The sequence below is a fragment of the Macaca mulatta genome, chromosome 7 (genome assembly GCF_049350105.2).
Source record: "Macaca mulatta isolate MMU2019108-1 chromosome 7, T2T-MMU8v2.0, whole genome shotgun sequence".
In the NCBI taxonomy this organism is placed as follows: Eukaryota; Metazoa; Chordata; class Mammalia; order Primates; family Cercopithecidae; genus Macaca; species Macaca mulatta.
This window is the reverse complement of record NC_133412.1, coordinates 29002875-29027196: the sequence shown is the minus strand read 5'-3', so window position 1 is coordinate 29027196 and position 24322 is coordinate 29002875. Positions and strand designations below refer to the sequence as shown.

The 24322-nt window shown below is 40.2% G+C and overlaps 2 protein-coding genes across 4 annotated transcripts in view; one reads left to right on the top strand and one right to left on the bottom strand.

Moving 5' to 3' along the window:
• LYSMD2 (LysM domain containing 2) overlaps positions 1 to 4284 on the top strand; it is a 29083-nt gene extending 24799 nt beyond the window's left edge. For both annotated transcript variants that reach the window (XM_028850923.2, XM_028850922.2), the window contains exons 2-3: positions 2278 to 2609; positions 3705 to 4284. In XM_028850923.2, the coding sequence (XP_028706756.1) occupies positions 2278 to 2609; positions 3705 to 3747 (375 nt within the window). In that variant the 3' untranslated portion in view covers positions 3748 to 4284. The remainder of the gene's footprint in view (positions 1 to 2277; positions 2610 to 3704) is intronic.
• A 2040-nt stretch (positions 4285 to 6324) lies between these two features.
• The window catches only part of SCG3 (secretogranin III), a 37619-nt gene continuing 19621 nt past the window's right edge, over positions 6325 to 24322 (bottom strand). The window contains exons 9-11 of one of the 2 annotated variants that reach the window (XM_028850166.2): positions 23702 to 23839; positions 13982 to 14062; positions 6325 to 7924 (exon numbers count right to left, since the gene is read on the bottom strand). In XM_028850166.2, coding sequence (XP_028705999.1) covers positions 7806 to 7924; positions 13982 to 14062; positions 23702 to 23839 — 338 coding nt within the window. In that variant the 3' untranslated portion in view covers positions 6325 to 7805. 2 annotated transcript variants of the gene reach the window in all.

Genomic DNA, 24322 nt, shown 5'->3' with positions numbered 1-24322 from the left:
AGCCACTGGTTATGGTAAGGTCGTTCTGCTGCTATTGGAAAACCAACTGGAATTCCAAGGACAAGGATGCCTGGGTAATGCAGTTCTTAAAAAGTCAGCCTCCTAGGGTTTAGAACAAGTCCAAGAAGAGTGGGGAATGGATTGGGAGGGGAGAGTGGGTTTGAAAGGAGAATAAGCAGCCCAACAGACAACTTACTACCCATTTCTGATTACTTCATTTTCCGTGCCCACTCCTTTGACCTGTGTTAAGTCATTCATCCATCCATCCATCCATCTGTCCATCCATCCATGCATCCATCCTGAGCACTTAGTGCATATGAGATCTGTGTCAGACCAGGAAGCCTATAGCAATAACCAGTTCTTGCCCTGAAAGAATTCATAGTGTACTCTTGCAGTTCCTAGCTCTGCTCAGCAGTTTGGATCCTGGTGTTCCCATCTGTTTCTGTCTTCCATCATTATTCCCAGGAAGCAATGACTATCAGCAATCATAGTCCCCTTCTGATAAGCATTTCAAAGGGCACTGTATCAGCAAGAGCTCTTTCAGCTACAAGTGGCAGACAACCTAACTCAAATTGGCCTAAACAAAAAACAAACTCCAAGTGGAGTTTAGTGGCTCTTGGAAGTGAGCACGTTCTGTCTTCAGGCTGTGATCCAGAAGTCCAAATGCTCACTTCTAAGGTAGCTGTAGCATCAGATTCCACAAGGTGCCAGGATGACTGCCAGCATCTCCAGCCTATCTCCCTCTGGCAGAAAACAGTAGAGAACGCTCCCCTCTACCGCCCTGCAGAAGTCTCTTTGCATGTCTGAATGATTCTGTCATGGGCCTGTGATCTATCACGAAAGCCTGTGATGCTCCACAGGGCAGGAATGAGTCACATGTTCACTCTGGAGCCAAGGGAGGGCTTAGTGTCATTGGAAGCCTATGCACTAAGAGAGATGGAGCAGTTGGATGCTTGGGGGCAAGATCTAGGGGCCCTAAAGGTGAAATAGCATATACCTGAACCTGCTATGGGCAGAGTGTCCAAGTTATTAACCCTCTCAAACCTGAACTAGACCAGATATACTTTGGATTTTTAGTTTTTAATTTTGTCTCTAAAAGGCACCCGCCCATGTTTATGTTCTCTTTCTCCTTAAACTAGAAACTAGAACACAAAAGACCATCCTTTTTAAAAATCTCACTCCTTTAATGGAGTACCTTTAGAAGAAAAAAGAAAGCTTTACATGTATGATTTGCATGGAATCAAGTTATAACAAAGCAGGACGAACAGGGTCCACTTAGTTGACTGTTGGTTTTGCAGGTTTTTTGAAGTAGAAATACAATTTTTTTTGTTTTTACTCAGAATTCATTTGGCATTAAAGGCTCCCCGTAATGTGGTTTCATTAGTTGTGCACTTTAATCCAGATGTTGTGTGGACTTTGGAGTCAGACAAAAATCCCAGTTTAAACGTTTAAAGAGCCGTATGTGCTTGGTCAAATCTACCATCTCTTTTGTGTTTTGATTTCTTCATTGGAAAATGGAGAGTAGTAAGTACCATCCACTGCCAGATACTCTAATCACTACTTTCTCTCTCTCTTTCCATATAGATATATATGGGAATATATGTATAGAATGTACATATATTTGTATCTATTCTCTCATATATATATCTCATATATCTTTTTGATATATACATATCAAATATATATTTGATATATACGTATATATCTCATATATATATCTCCTTGATGTGAGTGGGTATATAAGCTCTCATTTAATCCTTGCAATAACCCTGCGAAAAGTAGATGGTTCCTGTCTTACACATGAGGAGAAAGGATCAATGAGATAAGGAACAAGCTCATGTTCATACAGTAACTGTATTTACTAAGCACAGTTCTAGAGACATGGGAAGCACTCCATAAGTAAAACAGCAGCCATGGCAAGTTTTTAAAAAATCAGATAATAGAAATGTTAAAACAAGAATGGAATTTATTAAGTGCTAAATATTTTATATTTTTAAGCTTCCGAGATTTAAGTCCACTGATATTAAAAGCTGCCTTGTAGTAGAAATAGTATAGTGGGGAAAAATTAGTCCTTTTATAAAATCGGGAAACAATTTTCCAACATCTCTTGAAATAACTGGAGATATCTGGGAAGATTACCGAACCTGATTGAAGAGTCTCAGATCCCAAGAAAGCATTGTGTACATTTTGCTTATGAATATTGGTAGTTGTTATATACTAAACCTTACTCGTTGACTTGGTTATATGTAACTCTGTGTTTCCTTTTTTATGTTTTAGATGGAGCAGATTAAAAGGGCCAATAAACTGTTTACCAATGACTGTATATTTCTGAAGAAAACTTTGAACATCCCAGTTATATCAGAGAAGCCTTTGTTGTTTAATGGACTTAACTCCATTGATTCTCCAGAAAATGAAATTGTTGATAACAGTTTTTCTCAGGAAGAGGAGCCAGTGGTGGCCGGGGAAGACCTCCCTCCTCCCAGTCCTCAAGAATCTGATGTTCAGCCTGTGCAGCCTGAGGAAGTATCAGCCAGAGATTTCCTGCAGAGACTTGACTTGCAGATTAAGTTATCAACACAGGCAGCCAAGAAGCTAAAAGAAGAGAGCAGGTAAGAATACCCTGGTACAAATGTCAAAGTCTAAAGAAATCACTATTAAGATGTCCTTGCTGGGCCAAATCTTTCTTTTCTTTTTTTTTTTTTTTTTCCAAATCTTTCTTTTCTCTCTTCTTTTCTTTCTTGCCTTTCCTTTTTTTTTTTCTTTAAAAACTGCATTTTAGTTCTAGAAAGGCATTTTTAGTATGTAAACTCTAAACAGAGCTGCTACCTGCTGCACAAGGCTTTATCTGTTGCAGCGTTATTATCTGTTATTTACTATAAAAAGTTTGCTTCTTTTCTTTAATAGCATCACTGTCCAGCTAGCAATTCTGGATAGCAGCAAAGTAAAAGCGTCTCTCTCATTGACACGTTCAAGAGAAGCAGTGTCACAGAAAATACTTGTAAAATATTGATCTTTATAAAACTTGTCAAAGACATTGTCTGTTATTTGTTACTGAGTATTTCCTACGTAAGATCTCATGCAAGCTTTTTTCTTTGTTTTTAAAATTTGATATTAGGACAAACTTTTCTCTCTCCTATAGGAATTGGTTTCCTGTTTTCTTTATGATTTGATTTCAAAAAAGTACAATCTACTGTTTCCTTTTTTGCTGTGGTTACTGGGAAGCTTGCAACTAAAATTGATACCTGGGTTCAACTCCTATAATATTTCTTATGATTAATACATTGGTTTCCTTCTCCTTTCCTTAGTCCTGATTTTTTTATTTCTATTTCTTTCATCTTATTATATATATGCCCTTTGTTGTTGGTACCTTAAATTCTTTTGAGAAAGAGGTGAAATATAGAAAACATAAATATAAATATGAATATAATTTAGTATAGATTTAAAATATATTTAAATGTAATATAGACAAATATAAATACATGAATGATATTATTTATTCTCATAACTGAGATATGAATAAAATGGAGATAGTAAGGTATATCTTAAGTATTGGCATTTCATACAATTTTCTAGGCATGTACAATATTCTAAATTGATATATTCTTTCTTTGGCAAGTGGATATTAAATTGTATAATAAGTTTATGTTTTAGGTTTCTGAATACAGTTCTAAACACTGATTTATGCTGTATTTATTTTCTTTCAGAGATGAAGAAAGTCCCTATGCAACTTCCCTCTATCACAGTTAGGTGATTTGGAGGCATAACTCTAACCAAAATTAAGATATGTTTGGACCTTAAAGAATCCAACAACTGAAGATTCAAAAACATCCCTTCTGGATTCCTATAGTGTCCATCTTAAAATCATAACTAGGTAGTTCTACCTGCTGCAATTGCACTGAAGTGATTAGTTCCCTCTGGCTTTCTATAATTTTAAGTCTTTATTATGGCATGATGGCAAGGTTGTATCCTAAAGCTCATCACTTTTGTAGGTGGTGTTAGTTTTTAGACTAGCTTTTATAAATACTAATTGACATAAAGCATCAAAGACTATTTATATATTTAGGCTAAAAATAATGTTTATCTCCTTATGCAATCCTGATCATGTGAAAATATGGTTGCTGTTTAAGTGATGCTGAATTTGCTGTGTGTTTATAACTTAAGTGCTATATATATATTTCGATATGTCTTACGTATTCTCTATTAATATAAAGAACCAAATTTTGTCCGCTATTTTGTAACAATAAACTACAAAGCCTGAATGAGAAAATAAACTATGTTTTTAAACTTGAGTCTTCATTTTTTTAACAAATGAGAAAATAAAATTGACTTTTAAATTATATATTTAAATGGTGACAGCTCCTTCTTCACTTTAATGGTTTTTATTATTATAAATGCAATTTTGAAAAAAGTATTACTAATCTAAAAGCAAATCAATTACAATTACTGGTAATCTTGGCATTTTCATTGACCTAATGTGATTCAGATATGGTGAAAACATGGAATAAATCAAAAGAACAAATAAATAATACCATAATCTGACATTATATTGCAGAATTCTAGTTTAGATTTCATTGCTAAGTTACTTTATGAGTGTTTGGTAGTCCTGTACTTATTTAAATTGACTTTTATTCTCATAATGTAATTGGTCTTTATTATATGTATAGATTACAGTAGTACACTTTAAGCAATATATCATTTATAATTAAATATTGTTTTGGTCTCAATTTCTGTTCAACTATTAGATTCAATAAATCTTTAGGCTTCCACAAAAAATCCCCATATCTACCCCATCCCAGCATAGCAAAAATACTTTCACTTTCTTCTTTTTGTTATTTTTTCTCCTGTCTCTTTCTTTTATCTTCCCTTGTTTTCTTTCCCTCATTGTGCTTCTCCAGCTCATCCATTAAGCAAGAAACAAGTGCCCTTAGGTGTTAATGCATCAGAGCTTGCAGAATTAGAACTGCACATATCCAACCCCTGAGGCTGACCAACTGCTGCATCAATGGGAAACAGTAGCTGTCAGCCCTTGTCTTGCTGATTTTTTTGTTTGTTCCTAACGTACATAATCCCTGTGTCTTGTCTTTTTTTTCTCACATTATAGGATCTTTGAAATAGGGTACCCTCTTGATCATGCTTTGCTGTTTTCTTGTATTCACTACCTGAACTGTGAGGAGTTAGTTGGATGAAGAGAGACCTAAATGAAAAAAAATAAGAGGAGAAAAACAGGTATGCGTGTAAGAAAAGGTTCAAACAAACATCTGTGGTGGCCTAGGAACCATTAAAAATGTAGAGTTATCATACTATTTAACATAAAATGTTCTGAAATTTGAGAGTAATCCAAAAGACGTAACAGCTCAAATTTGAAATTAAGACCACAATCTCAAAAACATTTTTTTTCTGAGTATTTTATTCTTGCCTAAGGTCTCTCTTAGCATTCTCTAGCCAAAACGTTGGTCATCTTCAAGTTATTAGTAACTTGGAATTCTTTGTGGCCACAGTTAAACTATTCTGGACTGAGTACTTTAGTCCCTACCTTGCACATAGAATCGCTGGAGTGGGCTAAGAGACAAGAAACTTAGGTTCTATCCCAACGTTACCATTTCTTGGCTGCATGAGCTGGAGCATATCCTGTGCTTTTGTTCCCTTTGCGAACCAGTTTCCTCTTTCATAAAACCGGACTGATGATCTTCCTTTTGTTTTGGTTATGGATAGGAGCTAATGAATGCCAATGTGCTTTGAGAACCATAATAAACTCCCTAAGTACATTTCTTATTTTTAAAAATACTGCATATTTAGATTCTTTATAGAAAAGTGAATGGATAAAATGCTTTAGCCAGTGCCAGTTTATTGTCTGATGCACACGCAGCCTGTTTGGGTATGGCTGAATTGGAGTCAGTCATGTTATCAAAGATGACTCATGGAAACAGTCTGATTCACTGTGTTTTGGCAAGTGTTATTTGGACAAAGGTGTTTTTAGTTCCCTGTCCCCACTCACAGATGGGTACTGGCTTCTTTAGAACATACTGAGTTTAGTTCGTGTGTGTGTGTGTGTCAGGCTTTGGCTTTTGTTTGTTTTTGCAACTCTCTGGAGAGGATGGGAGAAGAAAACAGCTTTCCCCCACAGTCCCCACCAAAAGGTGGGGTACCAGGTAGGGGTATTCAGGACAGCAATGCAGGTGTCAAAGACTGTTTGAAACAGTGACAGCTAATGTGTCCAGAGTTGGTTCCTGCCAGTGGGTTTGTGGTCTTGCTGACTTCAAGAATGGAGCCAAGGACCTTTGCAGTGAGTGTTATAGTTCTTAAAGATGGCACTGACCCAAAGAGTGAGCGGTAGCAAGGTTTATTTTGAAGAGCGAAGGGACAAAGCTTCCACAGCGTGAAAGGGGACCAGAACAGGTTGCCGCTGCTGGCTGGGGTGAGCAGCTTTTATTCCCTTATTTGTCCCCTCCCGTGTTCCCTTTTTGCCCTATCAGAGTGCCCCTTTTTCAATCCTCCCTGCGATTGGCTACTTTTAGAATCCTGCTGATTAGTGCATTTTACAGAGTGCTGGTTGGTGCATTTTACAGAGCGCTGATTGGTGTATTTTACAAACCTCTTGCTAGCTACAGAGCACTGATTGGTGTGTTTTATAGAGCAGAGCACCGATTGGTGCATTTTACAATCCTCTTGTAAGACAGGAAAGTTCTCCTAGGCCCCACTCGACCCAGGAAGTCCGGCTGGCTTCACTCTAATACACAAAGCATTATGTTATTTTTACAATTTGAAGTAAATATATAGAAAAATATGTATGTAATTAATTTACACTGAGTAATACATTTTCAAAGCATTCTCTGGTTTGGGAACATTAATTATTAACATTTCAAGAGGACCTTGAGCCACTGTATGTTTCCAGGGCTGTGTTTGTGGTGGGGGCTGAGTTGCAGGGACCTGAAGTTCATTAACCTTTTTCTCCAGGGAAGCTGCTCTACCAGCTTTGGATCACAAGGAAGGAATGATTTTTATCTCGATTTCTACCCTACTGCCTGGCCGTTTGCTCTCTGTTGGGAAACCTTGGCTTGGATCTAATCCAGTTTAGATAACTGAGATGTGGCATACATTTTTACCTTGCTTTATGCAGTGTTTATGACCTCATTTGTCTTCTTAGAGAGTGCATAAATATCTCTATAAGCAAACTCAAGTCTGAAAAGTCACTAATAGGAAGTGTTAAGAGCAGGGCGAAATTGTCAGTAAATCCAGCAAATCCTATACCCATTTACCTGGATCCTTTTTATGTCACTGGGCCTAATAAAAAGCCAGCTAAAAAGAGCAGCCAAAAAAGCAGATAGCTCCTCCAAAGCTACGAGACTTTGAGAAAATGTGAATTTACTTCAGCTCCCCAAAGGGAACTGCTAGTGGAAACGACATCCTGTAATAGACATACTCTGCAAGGTGCTTTGGTACCTGGCATACCTTGAAAACAGAACCCACTTAATTCTTCAGGGAGTGCTTGTGTGGATGAGACAGTGAGTTTTAAGGTCAGTCCATTAGAGGCTTTTTCAAAGCAACATATTCTGATTATAAAATATAAGTCTATGAGGAAATAAGGATTCTGTATACAAAATCTCAGCTTACATACAACTTTACTTTCAGGTAGTTTTTACGGGAAGAAAGCTATGTTTTAACCACTTGTAAAAGGTTAACTACTGTAAATTCAGCACTTTCTAATAACCCTTGGGTCAAAAAATTTTAATCACAGAATTAGAAGTGTTTTAAGCTATATTATGTTTTCTGAAACAGTTGAAAGACTCCTGGATCTTTTGCCATTTTTACAGGCTGCTATAAATGCGCTTAATGGCCTCAGCTTCTTCCTTGTCAAGGATGCCTTTCTCCACATAAGCATCAGCTTGTTGGTTGATGAAATCTCTCATCTTCGAAAGGTCATAATCTGGAAAATATTATTACAGCATCATGAACAAAGATCAGGAAAGGCCAATCCCATTACAGTGATTACCATTAACTGAGAAGCATTTTATATGATAACACAATTACCATTCTCCATTTTTCACATTGGGAGACATTTTAATTCGTGGCATTTGTGCAGTACTTTGTGGTATAAAGTAATGTTTACATGTATTATCTCATCTGCTCTTCATCACAACCCTGTGAGATGTTCAGGTGAGTCATACCATCCCCATTTGACCAAACGGGAAATAGGCTCACGACCAGGGCTTTGCAAACTTTAATGTTTATACCAAACACCTGGGGCTATTGGGAAACAGCAGAGTCATATTCAGTAGGTCTGGGGTGAGGATCCAGGTTATGCATTTTAAACAGCTGTCAGGTGATACCGATGCTGTTGGTCCAGAAACCACACTTGGGGGTTAAGTGCCTTGTTCAAGGTCACATAGGTAGTAAAAGTTATGATCAGAACCAGGTGTTCTGACTTACACTAGGTTTAAGTCCCTGTTGATGTGACAAACCACTTTTTTTTTTTTCAAATTAAGAGTTACTTTATTTCATGCTATTTGAATTGTATGCAAGGAGCAAAAAGCCAAACTGTAAACTCTTTTTGGTTCCTCTGTCCTACTTAAACAAACAAACAAATAAAATCTGTATAAATTGTCAAGACACCCACCAAAAATAAAGATTTCCAGGTAAGAAGGCTGCCTATGACACCTTGCTGAAAGTTTTAAAAACCCCCATTTTCTCTTGATCCTTTAAATATTAAGCAATTATAGCTATAAATGACTAGAGAGAACCCTGCTTTCTGTTCATTGGTAAGGAGGAGAGAAAGGGGAGAGTGGGTATAAAAGGGTGGTTTAGCAGCCACCCTTAGCGAGCCTGAATGTAATCTGAGCCTGGGTCACTTGGGTGTCCTTAAGCTCCTATGAGAAAGGAAAACGAACCACGAAGGACCTCTCTACAATCACTAAGTGAGTGAGGCTTAGACAGGGCTTATTTCCTCTCCGGCAAGCAGGACATCTGCTCCCTGTTAGGGGACAGCCATGAGGATTGAAGGAGAAATCCCAGCACTGAGCACTTTACAGCCATCACCTTAATTGCTCCCCACAAAACCCCATGAGGTTGTACCCTATGACATCTTTCTTTCTTTCTCTTTCTCCTTCCTTCCTTCCTTCCTTCCTTCCTTCCTTCCTTCCTTCCTTCCTTCCTTCCTTCCTTCCTTCCTTCCTTCCTTCCTTCTTTCTTTCTTTCTTTCTTTCTTTCTTTCTTTCTTTCTTTCTTTCTTTCTTTCTTTTCTTTCTTTTCTTTCTTTCTTTCTTTTCTTTCTATCCATCATCTAACTATCTATCTACTTTTGTGTCCATGGTTCCTGGCTTATAACTCTCATAGCCCTTGTTTCAGCCCCTTGTCATAATGTTGGGGCACTCTGGGCCTGAGAAGAAGGCCTCAGGAAGCAGATTCTTTCTCTGACCTGCCCTCCTTTCACCCGGCCAAGGCAGGACTCTAATCTGATTGTGGGTTATAAGACCCTTGATCCATAGAGGGTCCTGCCCTGTACCCTGGAGGAAGGAATGCTGCACAGAGAGGTCAAGAAGAATCTAAAGAGGCAGGCCTTACTGGGTTTAGACCATGCCCTTTCTGTCCAATCACATTCCTACATGGTTGCCAATCATGCCCATCCAATGAAGTCTCCATGAAAGGTCCAAGAGGACAGGGTTCAGGGGCTTCCAGATAGGTGAACACTTGGAGGCTGACGGGAAGGTGAACAAAAACTCATTCACATGCCGGAAGGTTAGTGCACCCCAGCTCCACAAGGATGGAAGCTCCTGCACTCTGGACTCTTCCAGACCTTGCCCTGTGTATCTCTTCATCTGGTTGTTTATTTGTATCCTTTAAAATATCCTTTTAGTAAGCCAGTAAATGCATTTCTCTGAATTCTAGCAATCTTTTTCTTCTTTTTTTAGACAGGGTCTCACTCTTTTACTCAGGGTGGATGCAGTGGTATGATCGTGGCTCACTGCAGCCTTGGACTTCTGGGCTCAAGTGATCCTCCTGCCTCAGCCTCCTGAGTAGCTTGGGACTACAAGCGTGCACCACCACACCTAGCTAATTCTTTTATTTTTTTTTGAGATGGAGTCTCGCTCTGTCGCCAAGGCTGGAGTGCAGTGGCGCTCTCGGCTCACTGCAAGCTCTGCCTCCCGGGTTCACTCCATTCTCCTGCCTCAGCCTCCCAAGCAGTTGAGACTACATGCACGTGCCACCATGCCCAGCTAATATTTGTATTTTTAGTAGAGATGGAGGTTAACCATATTGGCCAGGATGGTCTCGAACTCCTGGCCTCGTGATCCACCTGCCTCGGCCTCCCAAAGTGCTGAGATTACAGGTGTGAGCCACTGCACCTGGCCCACCTGGTGAATTTTTAAATTTTCTGTGGAGATGGGGTCTCGCTATGTTGACCAGGCTGGTCTCAAACTCCTGGCCTCCAGTGATCCTCCCACCTTGGCCTCCCAAAGTGCTGGGATTACAGGTGTGAGCCACCACACCAGACCCACTCTAGCAAATTAACTGAACCCTAAGAGGAGGCTGTGGAAACCAAAACTTGCAGCCAGTCAGCCAGCTGTTCCAGTGGCCTGGACATGCAACTGGTGGGAAGGAGGGGGCACTCCTTTGGGACTGCGCCCTCACCCTGTGATGTCTGAGGCTGTCTCTAGGTAGATAGTGTTGGAATTGAATTGGCGGACACCCAGCTGGTGTCGGCTGCAGAATTGATTGCTTGCTTGGTGGTGGGGAGAAAACTCCACACATTTGGTCACAGAAGTCTTCTGTGTTGATTGTTGTGTTGAGTGAGAGAATAGGAAAAAGCATGTTGAGGGTTGTTTTTTTGATATTCATGGGTAAGCATTAGTATCTTCATTTCAGAGATGAAGAAACAGAAAAGAGGGGGTAGGTCACTTGTTCAGGTAGTGGTAGAGTCAGGTTCTGAATGCTGGTCATTGATTGACCATTCCATAGCCTTGCAGTACTGACTATAAAACATCTAACAGGTACAAAGCAAATGTTCAATAAATGCTCCCTTTTGTTTTTGTTTTTCACTTTTCCCATTCTCTCAGGCATGAAGTAGAGAACGAAGCTGAACATACATTTTGTGGGCACTGCACCTAAGGCGATGATTCCTTTATTCCTGACCCCTAAGGCACAAAGGGCACTTCTTGTTCATTACTGGTTCATTAATGTTGGCTCTGCAGAATAGGCTGCAGTGTCAACATCTTTAATGGAATAAAAGGCAGACTCCCAGCTGGGCGCGGTGGCTCATGCTTGTAATCCCAGCACTTTGGGAGGCCGCGGTGGGCAGATCACGAGGTCAGGAGATCGAGACCATCCTGGCTAACACGGTGAAACCCCGTCTCTACTAAAAATACAAAAAATTAGCCGGGCGAGGGGCGGGCGCCTGTAGTCCCAGCTACTTGGGAGGCTGAGACAGGAGAATGGCGTGAACCCAGGAGGCGGAGCTTGCAGTGAGCCGAGATGGCACCACTGCACTCCAGCCTGGGTGACAGAGGGAGACTCCGTCTCAAAAAAAAAAAAAAAAAAAAAAGGCAGACTCCCAAAGACATATGTGAAGAGGTCCAGTGATTTGAATGGACAAACAGGCAAATATTTTGCTTTCTTTTGAAAAGGAAAAATTGTATGTTTATGGCGTGGCTATTATTATGTGCAGTGGGAAAATCGGCATAGTTTTTTCTATGCAGTGCAGTGGAGAGGCCCTTTGGTCTAATGCCAACTCTGCCCTAGCTGGGTGTTAGGAGACATAAGCAGAGGAAAGGCCCTTTGGTCTAATGCCAACTCTGCCCTAGCTGGGTGTTAGGAGACATAAGCTAGTAGCCATCCTGCTAACCTTAAAGGAAGTTTTAAGGTTGTAAGGCTCAAAGGAGAGAAGGGCTGTGATTCACTTTTTAAAAGCATATTTTTTCAAGGCTACATAAGATTTTCTCATTATCCTCACTATCACATCACATGGATCCTCCCTTTCCTGGGTTTGAGAAGGGGATTCAGGTCACACAGTCCCTTACCAAACAAAGGGTGGCAACGATGGTTAAGAAAGGTCAGAACTAATAGTAATTCTACTTGCTTATACAGCTGCAGCCACTGCATAGCCCTAGGACCTAGATCCCCCCACAGGCTTTGAGAGATGACCCCAAGTCAAGCAGAGCACATATGAGAGCAGTGGAGAAAGAGTTTCTGTCTTGAAGAGAGCATACTGCATATTTCCCGGAGACAAAAGGGAGCATCGAACCCAATGCTATTATTCTGAAGTTTCCTAACAGAGCCTTCCATATGCAAGCACCAGAGTTCCATGCTTCACCAGGTTGGTCATTTCTGGAATGGGAACACTGAATTGCAAGATGTTGTTGATTATGACCAGGAGTCTGATTCGTATGCTAATCAGTAAAAACAGTAACAAATACTCCAAATTGATGTACCATACGATTTACCATGGCTTTGGAATGTATTTTGGTACACAGTGTATTACAATGATTCTAAGATGAACATTTTAATTTTAAAGTCTTTGCAGTCATTGATGGTATGTTGTAATTTAATCGCACATAAAACAATGGTGCATTTTTAATCAATGACAGATTTGATGAAATACAGTTCATGTCAATTTTAGTATAACTGACAGCCTGGAAATTCAAATCATTTTGAACCAAATAAAGTATGCATGAATATCGATAATTATTGCCATCACACTCAACTTAGAAGACCCAAGCTAAGAGGGTGCTGAAAATAGCTCTTTCTCCCTCTGTTCCCAGAATTTCTGATTTAGTGGTGCTGCAGCGCAACCTGGGCAGTGGGATATTTAAGAAGTTCCCCAGGTGATTTGGATGCACTTTAAAGTTTGAGAAGCATTACTTGTTTCTTTGGAAGGCATCACTTTGCAACTGCTCTGGCCAGATACCTGGGAATCATATCAGAATCCTCCTTCTCCATATAGCTCTCGAGTTCCTCCCTTCCTTTTTATTTCCTCTGTTGTCCCCTGGTTTACAGCCCCATATTTCTGCTCCAGATCTCTGTCTTGCCTCCTTATCTCTCTCCTGCCTTCTGGGGTCTTATTTTTTCAATCTGTAGTCACACTGCTGCCAGATGGATTTCTCAGTTCTTAACCAAATTAGGCCCCAATTTAGGCTCTCTTGGCTAAAACAAACCTCCTCTGAAGGGTGCACAAACGTCTTCCTGACATGGCCTCTGCCCACTTCTCAACCCTGTCTGCTACTCTTCTCCACAAACATCCAGTGTTCCTGGGGACACGAATGGCTCCAGTTCCTAGAACAACCCCTCTTCTTGGTCCCTTATGTCTTGGTACCTAGTGTTCCCTCTGTCTCCATCTCTCCTCACTTGGCAGATTCATTCTTAACTTTCCAGGAAGGGCTTTCTTGTGGCCCTTCTCTCAACTGTCTCTGTCCTAATACGAAGATCCACCCCATCTTCTCACCTCCTTGGCAGTAACACACCTATCCATGACATCACGGAGCAAGACCAACCATAGCTCTAATGACGCTGTGCACTCCTTGGGTGGGGCATCTCTGGCACTTAGAACGGGGCATGGTTCTGTGTTTGCTTTACATAAGTGAGTGACTGCTTTTGTGACTGCAGGGTGTGTGAAATATGTACTCAGAAAATGCCTTTGTTTAAAATACTCCAAGAAAGGGGGGCTAGATAAAACAAGACTGGCAGCATTTGATAATTATTGAAGAAGGGTGCTGGAGACACAAGGATCCATTATACTATTAGTTCTACGTTCACTTGACATTTTTCATAATAAAATGTAAAACAGAAGAAAATGTCTTTGCTTGAAAGGCTAATTTGAATAATAAGAGAAATGGAGGTTCTGTTCCCCTCTGCATCTGAGAGGTGACTTCAGTCTTTTTTGGGCTCTGCGGGGAGACTTTGGCACAGTCAATTTGATTGTGGGAATTTTTATATAGAAAGACCTCCTGACAAATGGGTGAAGTTTGCAATGTACAACCACACCCGGTCCTACCTTCTTTATTTCCCTTTTTGTCATGTTTCTTCAACCATTCAATATTTTTTCTGATGGCTTCCAAATAGGCTTCTGTTTTTCCTGGAAGAGGTAAGAGAACGAAATCAAACACTCAGAAAATACCACTACAGCTCATTTTAGAGACCACACTTACGTTCAAAACCACAAATATTAGATGTATGCAGCACTTGCAAGGTTGTTTCCCTAACTAGGCAATGTACATATTTGCATGTGCATATGTGTGTTTGTGTGTTGAGGGGTTTAGGTCAAGGAGAGCAGGTGGGGATGAGGTTCCAGGAGGAAGAATCAAGTTGGTAAGTGTCAAGGGGCATGATTCCCACACACAAATAAATCCACCTTGATGTCCTGACAGAGAAGAGTTTTGATTCGGTTTACTAGATAGATGGGCCCCTAGATTAGTTCATTTCTGGTTAGGGATGGTTCTTCCAAACTGAGGAGCATCATCAGGCCAAGGACTTGAATGAGAGTGGCAGATACTTAAAGATTCCATCACTTCAGTTTAAAGTCCAAATGTGTGGTTTTATGTAAGCAGCTCTAAGTCTTCTGCCCAATTCTGGCAGGGGACAGGTAAAAACTTAGACAAAGAGGTGACCAGTGCTTCACTTCAAGGTTTGGATGGCAAACCTTAGAACTGGTTCTAATAAAACTCTTCAGGATGTAAACACTGTTCAAAGGGCCTCAAGTGTGGCACAAGAACACCAGGCATCACTCATGCACCTGCTCTGTGATGCCCTTTACCTGCACTTATGTCTGCAAGTGGATATTACCATTCACTGAGAGGTGAGGAATCTGGGGCTCAGAGAGGCGAAGTGAGTAGGCTAAGGCTACACAGGAAATAACAGCTGGCATTTGGACTCTGATCTGCTTAGTTTCCGCTACCTGCATTATCTGCAGGATAAGACCTCACCTTCAGACATGGACAGTAATGTTGCTTTGTTCTGTATCAAAGAAATCAGCCATTCTCTTAAGCGGGTAAGGCCCTAAAGCTTAGGGAGTCAGCACCAAGAAACCAGGTCTCTAGAAAGTACCAGATGGCCTACAAAAAGAGGCTTTCAAAGTCCAGGGCCTCTGCAGGAGCAATAGATGCAGAGCTCAGTGTGGTGACCACCCCATTCTGAGCCGCATCTGAGCCCTGTTACCTCTACTCTACCGCACAGCCCTCTTGGTTGAGCTACCTGTATTGTGTGCTTATCATGTGCTGAGGACTGCTTTATGCTCCAAAATGCACTGTCTCATTTATTCTTCACGACAACTTTTTGAGGCAGTCCTATTATCATCCCCATTTCACAGATGAAGAAATTGAAGCACAGAGACATAAAGTCATAATCACATGGCTAAAAAGTAGCAGAGCCAGGCTTGAACCTGGGTACCTCCAACTACTGTCCATGTACAATAATACTGCCCTAAGAGTTGACCGTGTTCCAGTTGCCCCCACTGTGTTTACCTAAGTGACTTTCTGAGCATCTTTCTTCCTGATCTTGAAGCCTACTCTTGCCTTACCACTGAAGATCTGTGTCATCTGGTTCCCAAAGAAGCACAGAGACTCCTATGCAAAAAGGGGTAAATGGACCAGAAGAGATCCACAATTTTTTGTCCTTAGTTGCTTCAATAGTTGGTGTAGAAACTGCCTTGATTTCAGCAGTCTGGGAGGCTGAGGAGGGAGGATTGCTTGAGGATTGCCAGGATGGTCTCTTCTAAAAATACAAGAAAATTAGCCGGGCGAGGTGGCGGGCGCCTGTAGTCCCAGCTACTCGGGAGGCTGAGGCAGGAGAATGGCGGGAACCCGGGGGGTCGGAGCTTGCAGTGAGCCGAGATCGTGCCACTGCACTCCAGCCTGGGGCACAGAGCAAGACTCCGTCTCAAAAAAAAAAAAAAAAAAAGAAGATTGCCCAGTGAGCATGGAATCCAAACTAGGAAACTACGTCTTAAAAAAACATATAAATGGCATAGATTTATCTCTACCCTTTTTTTTTTAGTGACAGTGAATGATTTATTTGAGAGACTTGAAATGGAATGGATTCTAAACTTAAATGACAGCTATATCAGAACATTTAAAACACAAGTGTGATAGGTATACTATATCCATATGTCATTCTTCATAGAATTCTATTAATTAAATATCATTTTCTCAGTTTATTCATGAAGAAACTAAGGCTCAGAGAGGTTAAATGACATGCCCAAGGCGACATAGCTAAGTGAGGGTCTGATATGGTTGGGTTGTGTCCCCACCCAAATCTCATCTTGAATTGTCGTTCCCATAATCCCCATGTGTCATGGGATGGACCCAGTAGGAGGTAATTGAATCATGGGGGCGGTTACCCCCATGCTGCTGTTCTTGTAGTAGTGAGTGAGTTCTCACAAGATCAAATGGTTATGTAAGGGGCTTTTCCCATTTGCTCAGCACTTCTCCTTCCTACCGTCATGTGAAGGAGGATGTGTTTGTTTCCCCTTCCACCATGATTATAAGTTTCCTGAGGCCTCCTCAGGAACTGTGAGTCAATTAAACCTTTTTCCTTTACAAATTACCCAGTCTCAGGTATGTATTTATTAGGAGCACGAGAGGGAACTAATACAGGGTCAGAGCCTGGTTTTGAACCAAAATTAATATGGAGCCTTTAATGACTGGGGCTGGGTCAAATTCACCTTTTAGACTAGAGAAAGTGAGTGCCTGCTATTGTTGTTAAACTGGCTGACAAGGCAGTGGTTCTCAAACTTTGATGCACATTAAAATCACTTAGCGAAAAATTTTAAAGGCCCAGTGTCCAAATTGCTCCTCAGACCAATTAAATCAGAATATCTGGGACTAGGGACCAAACATTTGTACTTTTTAATGATCCTGAGGTGGCTCCAATGTGCAGCAAAGTTTGGGAACCACTGCCACCAGTTTTAAGACCTCCACACGCTTACAAGAGCCTTGGCAACAATGGGAGTCATATCAGGTACTCTTTTGCTCTTGGAGCAAAGCAGCTGGCTCATATTGACTTTTCTCTTTGCAGGAGCTGTAAAGCAAATCTTCTATTTACACAGTAGGCACTGAAAACCTTATGAGAGTCGACTTTGGAAAGCTGGACTATTTTTTTCCTCAATTTATTTCATCTTCCTTTGGAAAAAAAAATAGCTCATGGCTGAGGTAATAGAGCACAAGCCTTAAAACATACGCTGAAGCAGATGGGAAAAGGGCCAGAATCAAGATGCAGCCTTGTTTTTCTGGCTGTTCTGGTTTTTAACACTGTGAGAAAAATATCTTTTCTAAACATGAATTTGTCCTTACTCTGCTATGCTGTCCTGACTGTCTCCCTCTGGGGAAAGTGTATAAATCAATCAGGTTGGCCTATTGCATACTGCATGTACTAAAGACATTAGGTTTTGTAAAAGAGTGTTTATAAAAATTAAAGTTTGATATAATACTTAAAATTATGCCAAGATTACATGACTGCACTTTTGAACTGGATGAAGCAAAGCAACTGATACTGATGCATGGGTGCCGACACAGGCCACAGAGCTGTGAGATTCAAGATTCTGCATAATGATGACATTTTACATGCCCATTAGATGCAGCATGGAAGACTGGAAGAGCACTGGAAGAAGAGTCAGGAAACATGGGTTCAAGGCCAGCTCCACCACTCTGGCCATGAGGTCTTGAGCAAGTCGCTCATCTTCTGGGCCTTGTTTTACTGGTTTGTAAATCAAGGGGTGAATGCTAAAAAGGAGACTCATGATTTGTACATATAGAAAGAAATTCCCTTTTGTTGTCCTTGAAAAATCCATATTGATATATGGCTCTCCCAAGTCGACTTGGGACTTCCTCACCCACTTGCGGACTCCCAGGGGAGAATATTGGACTCCTGATTTTTGGACATTTCTAGCAGAATCCCCGGAGACTTGAAGGGAGGCGTGAATTCTCTTATGTTGCTTAAAAAATAAGTGTATCCACATGAATTAGGCAATTTATTATCAATTTATTAAATAGGCTAACTTTTCTGGCTCCTGTAAAAAAGATATGACGATGATAGGACATTTAAGTGAAAGTTACCTTAGAGATCACCTTTTCCAACCTAATTTTATTGTCCAGCCATAAACTTAAATGATAGCACTGGAGTGAGTTTATGGGTGTTATAATGCTTATCTCATCCCTTGGATGATTTAAAAAAAAGACTTTCAGTGACCCACAGAACAGATGTGAATGAGTAAACATCCAACTGGCAAAAAGAGCCACACTTAGATTATGAAATAAAGTTTGAAAGCAGTTTTCTTTGGTCTTCAGAGAGCAATTTACTTGAAAAGTTAAGCAACTTCATAGATTTGGTTGAAGTTAGAATAAATTATAATTTATTAGAATATGCATAAAAATTTAGGAATAATTATTGAATCAGTCAAACAACTAGACCAACATTGAAAAACACTATTCTTAATGTGGGTCCCTGTGGAAACCGTAGTTTAAATAGTTTAAACTATTTTCAAAGGTGAATGTATCATTTTTCATCATTGGTAATGAAGTTGGATGTTTTTTACATTAAGCTGGAAATGAGATGCATAGAAACATGCTTTGTAAACTGAAGCATGATATAAATGTAGAGTATTATTATGACTTACATTCCTCACAGGACCCAGTTCATGCTAGGCATGGTTAATAAACGGTTGCTGTGGTTAGATGAGGCTATCACCTCACACACTGCAAGGCCAAAACAGACTCCCCACAGATACTATTGCCAATGTGTTCTGCTTATAATTATTTCCGTAAGTGGTTTTAGCTGGACCATTACCTCATCCTTTATTCTACTCTGTAACGTCCTCCAACTTTCTGTCCTGAAGGGATCCTGTTCTACATATGTCTGGCTCATCAGTAAGTGGGATATGTGTGCATGTATGTGGCCTGTGTTGCACTTGCCAGCATATGGGTTAAGGACTATCCTTGGGCCATTTCAAAGCTTGCTTGAGTCCTCAAAGGCAGGAATTGGTTCTTATATTCCTTCTGTAGCTGCTTCCTAGGCACAGCGTTAGGCATGCCATTGGAATAAGTGTTTATTTCTTGCTGAATAACTGTCCCAGAAAACCCAGTCAACCCTGCCTCCACTCAGACGGATGATTTTCTTTTTCTACCTAGAGACAATGGGTGTTTTCTCACTGGGTTTCATAACAGAGAAGCAAAATAGCCCTTGAGAAAAATGCAATGAAACAACTACGAACACAAAGATATATGTCGGTATGTCCTTTTGGGGATTAATTACATTTTTTTCTTAGAAATTGTTAGTCCTTAGCTTAAACTTAGTTGGTGTTTTCTAAACTGTATTAGAGTCAGTTGTCCTTATCCCAGAGTAATGGGGTCAAGGGTAACATGAATAAATTACATCTCTGAACAATAGCAGAGGGACTAATTTTAACCCCAAATTCCTGCCTTCTTTTTAATGTTTTAGGAGAGCCATTGCAAAGAATAACCCTAGGCTGGGCGTGGTGGCTCACACCTGCAATCCTAGTACTTTGGTAGGCTGAATGGATTGGATGGATCACCTGATGTCAAGAGTTTGAGACCAGCCTGGCCAACATGGTGAAACCCCATCTCTATTAAAAATAAAAAATTAGCTGGGGGTGGTGGCACATGCCTGTAATCCCAGCTACTTGGGAGGCTGAGGCAGGAGAATCGCTTGAACCTGGACGGTGGCGGTTGCAGTGAGCAGATATCACACCATTGCACTCCCCCGCCTGGGTGACAGAGCAAGACTCTGTCTTGGGGGAAAGAAAAAAAAAAAAGTAAATGGATAGAGTTTTAGTCTATTCTGTTCCTCTCTCCCCATTACTATCTGATGGAAATCCTAATGAAGAGGGAAATCCACTCTCATCATTAGTCTCCAAACACTCACATCCTAAATAGGCCATAGTGGACTACTGAGAATCATCTCCTTTATATTCATTTTTTACATAATGTTTTCTTAAAAAGAAGCTAAACACTTCTGTCAGCTCGCATTCCTACAGCCCTGTGCACAGTGATAGAAGGTGGTGTTTAAAGCACTGAGAATGTTACCCCAGCAAGTCAAAGGACGTAGCCTATGGCTCACTGGGTTCTAGGGAAATACGATTGCTATACGTGGGCCACTTCCAGAGGGGATGATTGAGGCATGCTGGGTTTCTGTTGAGCTGAGCTGTAATGCTCTATGCTGCCCAATTCCTGGTTCTCTGTCTCAGGTCACAGGCCACTCTTTTCTTGGTTAGCTATTTTTAAAAATTTACCATTCATCCTCCACCTCACATCTGTTAGGATAAAAAAAAAAAAATCCAGAAATAAAAAATCTAAGCAAGGATATAGAGAAACTGGAACTCTTGCACACTATTGGTAGAAATTTAAAATGGTGCAGCTGCTACAGAAAACAGTATGGTGGTTCCTCAAAAAATTAAAAATAGAATTCGCATATGATCCAGCAATTCCACTTCTGGATATATACCCAAAAGAACTGAACGAAGGAGCTCAAAGAGACATTTGTATACCATATATATATATCCGTATTACTCACAACAGCCAAGAGGTAGAAGCAGCCCAAGTGTCCACAGACAAATAACTAGATGAAATGTGGCATATACATACAGTGAAGTATTTATTCAGCCTTAAAAAAGGAAGAAAATTACAACATGGATGAACATGGAGGACATGATGCTGAGTTACATACGCCAGTTGCAAAAGGAAAAATGCTATATGATTCCACTTATATGAGGTCACTAGAGTAGTCAAATCCATAGAGACAGGAAACAGAATGCTTATTGCCATGGAGTGGGCAGAGCGGGAATGGAAAAGTGTTGTTTAATTGGTACAGAGCTTCAATTTTGCAAGATGAAAAGAGCTCTGGAGATGGATGGTGGTGATGGTATGAAAACAAAGTGAATGTACATAGTGCCTCAAAACTGTACAGTTAAAAATAGTTAAGATGGTAAATTTTATGTTATGTACATTGTACCACAATTTCAAAAAGAGATATATATATATATGTTTTAAAAAGAGTTTACCACCCATCCAGAGTGACTTAGGGTTAAATGGAAGTATCAAAGCAGCCTGATTGGTCTACAGGGTCCCCAAACATGGCACACATATCATCAGTTCTGCCTACTCTTGCTCAGGACAAACATTATTAATTGATCATTACAGCTTTCTTTCTTCCTGAACCCAGATACAATATCATAAACTTTCACAACATGGGCCACTACCAAGCAATTGGAGTGGACACGTCAGCTATGTCAATGTAGGAAAAAAATATAGGAAAATGTACAATGTAGGAAATGTAAAATGTAGGAAAATATAAAATGTAGGAAAAAATTGTGATGGTCTATGAAATCCATGCTAGAGAAAAGGAGGATACAAAAATATAAAAATGTATAAGATAGGAAAAATCAACACAAACTTGATACATTAAGGAAAAATTGTATTTTTCAGCGCTGGCTCAAAAAAGTCCCAATAGCTGAAATAGAAGCAGCATCTTTCGCCACTATTACCACTCATGTGAACCCATATAACCCAGGTTTGGGTGTCCAATTCTACAAGTCTTTTCTACAAAATGGAACCAGAACTCCTTCAAGGAGAATTGATTTCAAGTCTTGGGAAAGGAAAATTCAGAGTGGGTGTAGAATATCCCATTGTTGCTAGAAAGCAAAGACGATGTACTACAAGGACTAAAGAGAAATTTAGGGAGCTCCCACTGCCCAAGCTACACCAATTTAGGCATAAAGTGTTAGCAAAGGTAGTAGTAATATAAAAGGGAAAGAGTTTGTAATTTTATTGGTATTATTGAGTTTCAAGGTATTGAATACGTAGCTAGTTTGTTTCTCTTCTACTTCATACGCAGACATTAAGCATGGGTCTATTATTAAGGGTGAATAGGAACCTGCTTCTATTTGTGTTAGCAGGAGATACTGGGTGGGGAAACTTTAAGTGGGCCAGTCTCTTCAAAATTAAGTGCTATACCATGAGCAAGATTGGTCCTTGTGATCTCATATCATATCATAACAAGGAATAAGAAAAAGTCTACCTATTCACTGCCACTGATGGTTATGCATAACCAATGAAAATCCCTTTTCAGAGAGTCCAGTGGTATGTTTTCAGATGATAAATTAGCTGGGTTCCTCCACCACCTCCCCCAAGAGAGCACTGACCCACTGCCTCAGCTCCTAAAGAATAAACTCTGTAGATGAACCTACTAATGAGACATTAATCTCGCTGTGTCACCCAGGCTGAAGTACAGTGGTGCAGCCTCCACCTCCTGAGTTCAAGTGATAAGACATAAATAAGGTTCCAATTATATCAAAGATGTCAATATATCATAATGACAGAAAAATAAGGTAGGTTCGAATCATTTGTTCACAACTTCTGGTAAAGACGTTGAGTTTCAGAAAAATAATATCTATCTGAGACATAGAGATGTAAATTTCCACGATGTAACTAGCACAACTTTGTAACAAGGGGACTTGAACCACTGAACTATACAACTAGATCCCACATTCAGACCTGAAATCAAAGGGATAACAATTTAGAACTTATAACCTCATCGAGTCTTTTTCTTTGTGGGTATGGTAAAGTTTCTAAAATCCTAGGAAGATGGCCGGGCACGGTGGCTCACACCTGTAATCCCAGCACTTTGGGAGGGTGAGGCGGGGGGATCACTTGAGGTCAGGAGTTCAAGACCAATTTGATGAAACCCCATCTCTACTAAAATTACAAAAAATTAGAGGGCATAGTAGTGTGTGCCTGTAATCCCAGCTACTCGGGAGGCTGAGGCAGAAGAATCACTTGAACCCAGGAGATGGAGGTTGCAGTGAGCTGAGATCGCGTCACTGCACTCTAGCCTGGGCAACAGGGGGAGACTTCATCGCAAAAAATAAAATAAAAAATCCTAAGAAGATGTAAATTGCATTATATATTTCATAGATATATTTATACTATTTAAGGAAATTTGATATATTGAATTTGTTATTTTTATCAAGTCCTTAAAAGTGTTTAAAGTTACAATCACTGGTTAAATCATTTTACAATTTTGCTTTGTTAAATTTAATTTTTCTTTTCTTTTTTTTTTTTTTTGAGACAGGGCCTTGCTGTGTCACCTAGGCTGTAGTATAGAGGTGCAGCCTCCACGTCCTGAACTCAAGAGATCCTCCCACCTCAGCCTCCTGAGCAGCTAAAACTACAGGCATGCACCACCATACCTGGCTAATTTTTGCATTTTTTGTAGAAATGAGGTTTTTCCATGTTGCCCAGCCTGGTCTCAAACCCTCAGCTCAAGCAATCCAAACTGCTGGGATTACAGGCATGAGGCACTGCGCCTGGTCAAATTCATAAATTTTGGTGATCTTTTTGAATAAGTAGCATGTGATTATTTAGAGGAGTATTCAGTAAATTTAAAAATATTGCTCAATAAATTTGTAAGATTATAAATTACACATTAAACAATGCACTAATAGTCATACATATTCCTTTCCAAACAGAAAAGTCCATTGAACACTAAAGACTCTCAAAAGATGAAATCAGTTTGCCATCCCAGGAGACTCAAGGCCATTAAAAAAGATTGCTATTCAAATAAAGATACCACATGCCAAGCCTGTTCTATACAGATTGTGTCAATTTCTCAGATGTGGTGGAGCTTGCTCTTTGGATCACCCTACCTGGTGTGGTGAAAGCTTTTGTTTCCCAATTTTATTGCTAACCTAGAGCTGTCAATCCCATACCTTTGGGTTCATCTGTCTTTCCTCCTGGGTTGGAGTTATCATCTTTTGTGGAGTCCTTCAAGGTTCCATATTCCTTTTCCATCTTAGCTGCTTCTTCCTTGGTACTGTCTGTTTCCTCATGACTCTTCTCTGATGGTGCTGTAATCAGATTGAGCATTGTTGTCATAGCCCTATTTCCTATCTATTAATTGGTTCCTAAAGTAGAAATCAACTTTATTGATGAGGTACAGTTTGAGGTCAGATCATATTTTGAGTTGAATGGGATCTTAGTGCTTATCTAATCCAATCCTCTAACCCCATATCACAGAAGAGGAAATTGAAGCCCAGAAAGGGGAGAGATATGTCTAAAGTCATCCCATGAGTTGACTTCAGACATATCGCCCCCACCCCACTCCAGCTTTCTGAATTCTGATTTGGTAATTTTTCCTTTCTGCCACACCGTGCCATTAGAAGGCATATATTCTTTGTCTTACTTTAATCAGTGTAGGTGATCAAGCCAGGATATGTCAGGTTCTGAAGTATATTAGGTGGGTCTTGATTCCAAATGATAATAACTCTATAGCTGCCCAATCTCTCCTTGACATTGCATTTTTGAAGGACAGTCTATTATTCAGAGTCACA